We start from the raw sequence: 9,887 nt of genomic DNA on the forward strand, positions 1-9,887 counted from the left end.
AGGATACACACTTGATAATAAGACATGAATGAATTAAAGCAGAGCAGACCAAGAAAGGTGAAAATTCAAAGCTTCAAAGTTACAAGTCTTGACATACCAAATTGAATACTTTGCTGTTATGTGCAGAGGCAGAGGCTACAAAAATGAAAAAGAAAACAAAAGTAGATAAGCATCCCAAGAAAGTCAATAAAAGACAGGCTTCCACGTCTCTGTCCAAAGCCTAGCTATTCCTGAATCCTACCACTTAGTCAGCATAAGGACAAATGATATTAATGTACCTTGTTTTTTTCCTATTATTTCATGAAATCTTATATGCATTTGTATTCACATTCAACTTGATTAGAAGAATATTCAATTAACTGAACATAAGATATATGAATTGGTCAAAAACACATTTAAAATGGATTGAATCATTTATTTTTAAATGGTGTCTTATTTCTCGTATTGACAATATATTATATCACCTCAATTAAAAATTACTCATTAAAATTATAAATGTCATACACATTTTTTAATTCTATTCAAAATATCTTAAAATATGCATGAACAGAAGTTGGATATAACATTGGTTCAATGAATGTTTAAAAAATAATGAAAAACGACAGTGAACCAAATTAAATCGTAGTAAATAGAAGTAACTTTTCTTAATTTTTGTGGAAGTATGCCCTTTCAACCTATTCAAAGTTCAATAATGTAAATTTCAAAAAAAGTTCAATAATGTAAAGAATGTACAAAACATCTTTTCAGCATTCTTGTTAAAACACCCAAAAAAACAATTTCAATAGGTTTATTTTCTTGATTGAACTTTTCAGGTTTTATTGAGCAGCTAAAATTATCCAATGTTGTGTGGAAAAATGGATGAAATAGAGTGAAGTGGAGATGAAATTATGATTTCAGTATTTAGATATGTTTACCATGAAACAGAAAGAAAACAAAATTGACTCCCCCATCCATATCTCCCAATTAGAGAAAGGGGGGATTGATGAAATCATTTTGGACTTCATTCTTACCTTATTTCAAACCATTTAAATTATAAAACTTGATGTAATTTATATCATTTCAGTCTATTTTATAGCTTTCTATCTAGTCAAACAGCCTAATAATGCATCCAAAAATCCCCACAGCTAGAAAAGCAGGTTCTCCAATCCCCACCATGAAAACAAAGCCAAATTCTTATTTCACAGCTAGAAAAGCAGGTTGTCCAATGAGTAATGATATATACACACCTCATTATTTATACACTTCATTTCCACTTATTTTTATTTTTATCTCTCTCATCTTATCATCTATCACATCTTATACTTTCTCTCTCTTACTTTTTCTTTTCTTCCTATCTCTCTCCTCCTCCACCTCTTTCCACCTCAATTTAGAGGTGTGGACAAATAATTATCGTAAGCAACGTGGATGTTTAAAGAATTATTCAGACCAATATCAAAAGATGGAGAAATTCATGATTCTAACTCCAGCTAATTATTCTTGGTGTGAAAGTTTTTGATGGATGGGGTTTGGCTTTAAAGCAATGAATGACTGAGAATGGACCTCCTAGCTAGCCCCCCACACAACCTTGTTCTATTTACAAGTTCCTTTATTCCTTTTAAACAAATGATTCAGCACACGCATGACTGAAAATCCTCTCTTTCCACCTTGGACATTTGGTATCAACTTTTTGGAGGCGAATCTTATGTTGAACCTTTAACTGAGAGATGCAAAGAGTAGGGGCAAAAACCAGAGAATAATCCAAATGATGCTTAATCATTTTAACCAGTTGAGCAATGCTACTACTTTCATCTCCTAGAATCCAAATCCTCTTGTAGCTTTTCTCAAAGTGTGGTTTGGAAATTACTAACACTTTCTAAATACAAACCCACTCAAAAAGACCTTTAAAGAAAAATGCAAGGCTATTTTTGACATTAGTGTCAAGAAGTTAAAACTAGTGTTTGGATCACTTTTTCTTTCATCATAATCAATTTTAAAACTCAGAAGCTACTCACAGAAGCTTCTTGCCAAAATTGATTCCGGTTTCATAGTCACATTCACTTAATTGAACTATAGCAGGATGCAATATAGAGCAGCATTAGCTTCTTTGCAGAGAAATTTAACTGAAAGGTAAACAAGACATTTATATTTACTATATAACATACAAAAGTCCATAATAGCAAGGGGGTCTTCCCCGGTCCCCATTTAATAACAAGTTATACAACATAAAGGCTTTTTCACTTGATCAAAGTGATCCAGCCAAACCCTATCTTGTATCTTCCCTCTTGCTATTGAGGTAGAACAAGCAAAATGGGGTAAGCTTCTATGAAACTGAACTCTAGTACTTCACACTGGTGCTACCCTTCAAAAGATATCGGCCGAGAACACAGAGCAGGAAGCAGTAGTCCCCCGCGGTTACAGAAAGCTCAGATTTACCACCATAGTTGTTATGATAGTAAGTAATGCTACATAATTTTATAACTACACACCATCAAGGATACAAAAAAGAGAAAATGAAAAAAAGAGAAACCTGGTGGAAATGTCAGACTTTTAGTTATGTATGGCCCTCCTGCAGGCATGGTTAAGTTGTGGTGGTATATTAACAGTTAGAACTCACGAAGTTCTTCATCTCCTTCATGAGGCAATAGAAATGATCATTGTTCGGCAAGAAGTAGAATCCGATAGTCGCCTCCTTAAGGTAAAGAAGGTTAACATCATGGCCTGAATTCTTGAGACCTTCCACATATTCCAATTGCCAATCTTGGAGGAGATCTAAACCCGCCACACAAACAAGGCTTTTGGGGAACTTGAGTCCTGCAATGCTTCTACCCCTGGGGCCGAACGGGTTACAAGCAGGATGGTCTCTATCCTCGCCTTCGGGAAGAAAAGCTCGCCAATACCAGTCGCGGTCTTGCAACCTCACAAAGTACTTCCCATCAAGTTTCTTCTCTGATTCCGTTCGCTTCTCCCCGCCAAACAGCGGATGAAGAAGAATATTACCTAGCACCTCAACATCTTCCTCTGCAGCCCTAACAGCGACATGGTGAGCAATATTACCGCCGGAACTATCCCCTGCCAAGTACACATAAACCTTAGAATCCTTTCCACTCTGAAGCCATGCCCTTGATTTAACCCACATAAGCGCAGACCAGCCGTCATCATACGCACATGGATACCGGTGCTCGGGCGATCGCCGGTAATTCACAGAAACCACAACAGCCTCACAATTGCTCACTAGGCGGCGGCAGAAAGTGTCGTAGATAGCACTGTTGGCAGAGGAATGTGAGAAGCTTCCACCATGGAAGAAAATAATGACCGGGACAATACGCTTGGTGCTGAGGGACTTTTCAAAATCTATAATCCCCCACCGAGACACATTCTCATGAGCTTGTTGATACACCCTGCTAAAGAGGCCAGTGTTTCGATCGACATGGTCGAAAGAGAACACTCCATCAACAGGAATGGTGTTGCAGGGGACCTTGCGGTCAAGGAACTCTGCCAACTCTCGATTGAATGTTCCATCAGCACGTCTCAAAAGATTGTAAGCCAGCTTGAAATTGGAGATAAGCACCCATGTATTGAGTGGCACAACATTCTACAAACAAAGATACAAGATGTTATCATCAGAACCTTATCTACATGATGAACTAAGCATTTTCATTTGACACTGTAGCTAGTGCTTGTAACAAAAAAATTGCTCTAATCAGATAACACAGGCACTAAGCTATAAAATCCTCCAAGAGTTGAGGAAGTGGAGCAGCAAAAGGGATCATAAAAGGGTGTACTTGTGAATGAAGCATACAAATCTTTTAGAAAAAGACGAGGGTTTTCAACCTTTTGCACCAAATCAAACTTCAACTTACCAGAACAAGAAACCCAAGGCCTACACGGAAGAAATAGAAAGTACAACAAAAAATGAAACAAGCCCCAAAAACTGCATCATCTATAGGGGCCATCATTATCAACTAAACCCAGAGATGGTAAAAAAAAAGTTAAACTAAAAACAACAAAAACAACACAAAAATATATCTTCTTATCTCTTCTCTCTCTATGCAGTCCTTGGCAATGGATGCCAAAGATTACAACTTTCCCCCTTAACCCAAAAACCCATCATCAATAATACATCAATAAGGACAAACAGAGCAAGGAAGAAGTAAAAACATAGTGCCGCCTTCAAAAAATTTAAAATGAAAAAATAAAAAAACATCCAAGATGGAAGGTTGAAGAAACTATGAAATGTTACCTTAGATTCAATGAGGTTGACTTCATTACCACCAGTCATGTCTGTTCCAGTCATGTTTGTTCAAGCTCTACACACCAGAGATTTCAAAAACCAAATCCAGAGAAGAAAAAAAAAACACTTGCAAAAGGAACAGTCAACAGTGATCCTCCCTCACACACAAACACAAAGCAAAGATTTTTTGTGCCGCCTCATGATATAAAGACAGAACAAGTGATGGGGTGGAGAGAAAACCGAGAAAACAGAGGTGGGTATCTCTCACTTTCGATTGATTTGCGGGTTAAGTTCAGTTCTGTGTGTGAAACGAAGAAAGAAGAAGCAGAGAGAAACAGAGGAGAGAGAAACAGAGATAAGATTAGAGGGAGAGAGGAAGAGAGGGTGAGTGAGGTGTGGGAATGATAAGAAGGAGGTGGTGGTGGAGAGAGAAAGTGAAGAGAGAGAGAGAGAGAGACAAAGGCAGAGGAAGGGAGGTAGGAACGACGGAGATGGACGGAGACGAGAGAGACGACAAAGCTGGCGGCCGAATTAAACTGTTTATATGGGTCCCACCTTTTCTTTTTTCTTAAATTTTATTATCATACGAAACTTGGAAACTCGGCCGATAGATAACTGAGCTCCTCAAGCATTTAATTCAGAGTTCGAGTACTCGGTTGTGTGTATGGAGAAGAGTTTGTTCACAGAATGTAGTCTTTGAGTCGCGAGCGGCTACGTGATTTCATGACTGTCGGTTGTGGGATGATAGTTTAGAAAAATAATGAAAGTTATTATTGTTGTTGTTGTTTTGTTTGTATCGTTGTGGTGGTATTGAAAGCGAGGGAGAGAAATGAGTTGTGACGTAGAGGTTTGTGTACATAAGAAGCTTTGTTGATGGCAATTGATAACCCCGTTTTGGACTTGTTCACTCAAATGTCTACACGTTCACTCTTTTTGTCTTCCCATTTCGAAGAGAAGAAAATCTTTTACCAAAAGCATTTATAATAACGGGGAATACACATGCAAGTAGTACTTTGGATTGAACCGATGAGCATGATCCAACCAAACCAATGTACTTTGTTTTGGAATTATTTGGTTAATTGGTTAATATGTTAAAAGTTACTTTAGATAAGAATTAAACCAATTGCAATCAGTTTGATTTTCAGAATTTTGGTTTTTCTAAATTTAGGTCTTTTAAGAAGAGTAATTTATGCCAAGAATCAGTAATCGACACGCAAGAATAACACCCATAAGAGGAAGATCGCGAGGGTGATTTGTCATTAGGGATTGACGACCCTCCTTCATGAAGACCACGATAGGGGAAGAGATGGTTGGAATCATGACGGTTCAACACAAATAATTTTTAAGCTATCTAATTTGGTAGTCAAAACATGGACGGTTGCTAGATATCTTCCATGAATAGGAGTATGACCTTTGACTAATAGCAAGTGGACATGAGCCAATCGCATTTCAGTAAAATACAACGTGATTCATGGATAAAAATCCACAATGGTCCACATGGGATGATCCATAAAGGGGGCGTCGACCCTAAATTAGTTGAACAATATTGAGCATGGCTTTATCAAAGGAGACAAGGAACAAGGATGCGAGAGCAAAAGTACGTCCAAGTGGGATAGTCAACACCAGGTGGACGTTCACCTACCATTATTTCAAACCCGAGCAAATGAAGTATTTGCATAAACAGAGAAGTAGTAAAACATGTTGCTCGACATCGGTTACAGGCTAGAATTTATGGCATTGGTATCCCCAAAAGTCGTTAGAACAACTTCAAGCTCTCAAAAGATTAACCTCTGGTTCGAGTGTGGTGTGGGATTATCTGGGTGCTTGGAGCTGGGTGGATTTCAAAACCGAAGATTGCGTGTCGACAAGCTTTTGGTCAGCATGGCCTAAAATTTATTGTCATCCCGTGGAGTGCGTGGCAGTTGAAGAGGAGTATGATGTTTGATGAGTAGTCATGGACGACCCCAATTATGAGTTTTTGCGGTATCTACAAGGCAGAGCATATGAGATAGCACTACGCTTCTTGGGGGTCTGCGGAGGTTTCCTCAGTGAACTTCATTAAAGTGAATGTGGATGACAGTTTCATGATGGATGCGAGCTTAAAGTGCTGGTTTTCAAAAACTTCATAGCAGAACTTATTCTTATGTTTTCTTTCTATCTTGTTAATTCTCTAAAGAGAAAAAATGATTTTTTAATGTACTAAAAAAATGTTTTTTACTTTTTTTTTTTCTAGAATCTCACCTTTTCCAAAGTAAGTTTAGCGAATTTAACAAGTGATATTGTTGTTTACTTTTGTTGCTAAATGGTAACAAGAAAATGACATTCATGTAGTATTTAACTTTGTTTAATAGAGTGACAGTAGATCTAGAAGTAGTGAAAAACAGAGTAGGGCAAACAAGAGTTTGGAGCTATATGAAAGGAAAGGCCTGCGTGGAAAAATAAGGAGAACGAGACAAATCAATTTCCCAGCGTGCGGCCGACGCCATGCCACGTGGCGACAGAGGGTTCCGTCAAGAGTAGACCCTTCTCCGTTTTGCCAAACGCACTCAATTCCCCAAAATGCCCTCCTTCCTCCCACCATACCCCTCAAATGCCACTGACCATGACAGGTGTTTTGTCCATTAGCTGATTGCGCGTGACGGCATGTTTTTTGTCAGAGCCTGAACATGAAAAAAAGAGCCTTCTAATTTGCGCTTATTATGTTTTTGGTCCTTAAAAATATAGAAAATATTAACCGTTTTAGTCTTTGTTTGTAAGTTTTGACTATGTGTAATACCTTACTTGATGGATTTTGTCTTATCAAAAGTACTGTGAGATTCACTCATTTACACAACTCAGTAATTATCGTTAAGTTTTGTTTATATGAATTACATGTGATTCTCATGTGCAAAGTGTATGTGACATTGATTTATGCAACAAGTTAGGTCTTAAGGTACCAAATTAAATTAAAACACTAAATGGGTAGAGTGAGTCATCTTGTAAACAAAACTTAATCACAATGAACGGATGATGATATAAATTTTCAGAGATTAAAAACTAACAAATATTTATTCAGGGTCTAAAACTAATATTAACAATATTTCTAGAGACTATAAAAATACATCTAAGCCTTTAATATATATTAAGAAAGTGTTAACAATGGTTTTTGGTTCCATAAGAGAAACATATCTTTACTAGTATTATTAGATTGCTAGCTAATATCATTAGCTAGCATTGATGATTAAATTTTGTCGTATTGGTTTTGGAAGCAAGTTAAGTTCCATTGGCATTGTATGTGTCTCTGAATCTCTCATGGAACAAGTGGCCTAGTTATGAAGCTCTGGTTTGTGAGGTGGGACCTGTTTACACGAAGCATTATCACAAAACGAGTTCGTACGATGATCGAATGAGGGACCCTTCCTCTGTGTGTCTCTCCCATCTGCTTTTGTTTTCCCTTTTGTTCTCGTGCGTTTTGATTTCTCCTCTCACGATTGATTGGGACCCACCCACCGTTGATCACCGCCGTCGATTTTGCTGCGTGATCATCTTATGATGGGGCTGTATGTGGGAGAATTGCTTGAAGGTGCAAGTGATCATTCAGCCACGCTACTCTAATTCCTTTCTCATTTGTTCATTCAAGTGAAGTTAGAAGTGTATCTCTGTATGAGTAATCTGATAGTTAACTTTCTTGTAGTTTTTTCTTTCATATATTTTCTGCTTTCTGTCTTGTTAATTAATTAATCAAAATTTATTTCTCCTTTTAACATAGAAAATTAAGGAAATTATTATTCAGACCCCCAATAGTTATTTGGACCCCTGAAAAAGTACAAAAATACTAAAATATCTTTAATGAAAAAAAATATAAAAAAAATCCTCACCCCTCATCCTCACACTCCCTCTCCTCTTTCCTCTCTCCTTACCTCTTTCCTCTTTCTTCCACCCACCACCACCACCGCCCCCACCGCCGCCGCCACTACTGCCGCCGTTGCCACCGCCGCCACAACCACCACCGCTTCTACCACCACCACAACCTCAATCTTCTATCACTTTTTAAAACTTCCAACTGTAGGGAGTTGTTTCTGTCGTTTTTAATTATTTTCCTGCAAATAAGCCCACTTTAAACGTGCGAAGTGAACGCACTTTTAAAGAGCGAATTGCTTCAAATTTGTACAGAACTGATATCAGATGATTTTTAAAAATTATGAGACTCTACAGTAAATCAAGATAGAATATTTGGAGATTTATGGTGGAATAAAAAAAATTAAAATTCAAAATAAAATACCAGATGAAAGAATTTGACTAAATTACACAAATCTTATGTATGATCGTTTGATTTTTCTCTTCAACTTTGCAGTTGGTCGCCTGAGCATCCGACACCAAAAACTGTCCACTTTTCCAAATCGCACCCCTTCTGGTTGTGAAGCGACTACTAGAAGGTGTAGGATTTTGGAGATTCTAACTGCATATTTGAGTTCATAATGGTCCTATTACCTTAACCAAGAAGTTTCAGTCTCAAATTTCTTCTAGAAATTAAACAGAAAAAAAAAAGAAATCTGTGCGTTCCGCTCGCACTGTGAAAGTGCGACCAAAACGCACTTACAAAGTGCGTGATGGACGCACTTTGAAAGTCCGAGACGGACGCACTTTAAAAGTGCGAGCGAAAAAAATATAGAAAGGACTTTTTTAGATTTTACAAATTTAACAAGGTTCAAATAGTTATCGGGGGGTCTGAATAACAATTCCCGAAAATTAATTACTAAATTTCTAAAAGCACATAATCAAACATGTACTCAATTGTGTTAGAGTTATGCGGTTGAGAATTCCATTATTAATGTTTTAAGTTGTGTGTTGACCATCAATCATAAGATGATCTTAGTCCAACTATTCTTTCCCTACAAAGATAAGGTTTTCTTTTTGTTGTTGTTTTCATTCTTAGTTTCCTTTTCGTTTGGTTCTATCTATCCACCCTAGTATATCTGCAACATTTACTAGAAAAAAGACTTTTCATATCAGGGTTTTCACATCGGTTAATCAATTACCTGATGTAAAAGATGACGCGGTGGCAATATTGAAATTATAGTGAACTTTTATGATAGTTTTCACATCGGTTGGGAATATGTCTGATGTGAAAAGTAGTTAGGAAATACTTTTTACAACGGTTTTTATAATAAGCGATGTGAAAGCTAAATGCGGTGGCATTTTTGAAATTTTAATGAAGTACATTTCACATCGGTTAGATTATAGCCGCTGTGAAAAGTGCATCTTTTCTTCTTTTTTCACATCGGTTCGTATATAACCGTTGGGAAAACGTACTCTTTTCTACATTTCACATCGGTTTTGATAAAACCGTTGGGAAAAGGGTCTCATTTCTCTGTTTTTGACATCGGTGTTAATTGAACCGTTGGGAAATGCCCCTCCATTCTTTAACATTTCCACAAACCCTGGCCTGAACCCAAACGCACACAAACTCACTATCAGCTCTCTCCATCGCCTCTCGACGCCGCCATCAACTCTCGCTCTGGTGCGTTCGCCAGCACGTCTCGACGCCGCCATCACCTCTCGCCATCAGCGCTAGTGCGTTCGCCATCAGCTCTGGTCCGTTCGCCACCACCTCTCGACGCTCGCTGGTGTTTATGGAAGCTGTTGACGCCGCTCCTGCTCTGTGACTCACCGTCGCTCCTGCTTCGACACTATCAAG

General features: G+C 37.9%; 1 protein-coding gene across 1 annotated transcript; it reads right to left on the reverse strand.

Annotated features, from left to right (window-relative positions):
• Positions 1-2,094: 2,094 nt before the first annotated feature.
• LOC130717618 (gibberellin receptor GID1B-like) lies at positions 2,095-4,820 on the reverse strand. The gene is made up of 2 exons (XM_057567921.1): positions 4,220-4,820; positions 2,095-3,571 (listed from the first exon to the last, which is right to left on the reverse strand). Exons 1-2 carry the CDS (start codon positions 4,271-4,273, stop codon positions 2,576-2,578), a joined length of 1,050 nt encoding a protein of 349 aa, XP_057423904.1. The 5' UTR covers positions 4,274-4,820; the 3' UTR covers positions 2,095-2,575.
• Positions 4,821-9,887: the final 5,067 nt, after the last annotated feature.

This window comes from Lotus japonicus, chromosome 5 (assembly GCF_012489685.1).
Source record: "Lotus japonicus ecotype B-129 chromosome 5, LjGifu_v1.2".
Classification (NCBI taxonomy): Eukaryota; Viridiplantae; Streptophyta; class Magnoliopsida; order Fabales; family Fabaceae; genus Lotus; species Lotus japonicus.

Excerpts from the sequence above, each read along its gene's own strand:
- LOC130717618 (XM_057567921.1), bottom strand. The coding sequence starts at position 4,273 with ATGACTGGAACAGACATGACTGGTGGTAATGAAGTCAACCTCATTGAA. Across the intron at positions 3,572-4,219 it reads TCAACCTCATTGAATCTAAG|AATGTTGTGCCACTCAATAC; the intron begins GTAACATTTCAT and ends CTTTGTTTGTAG.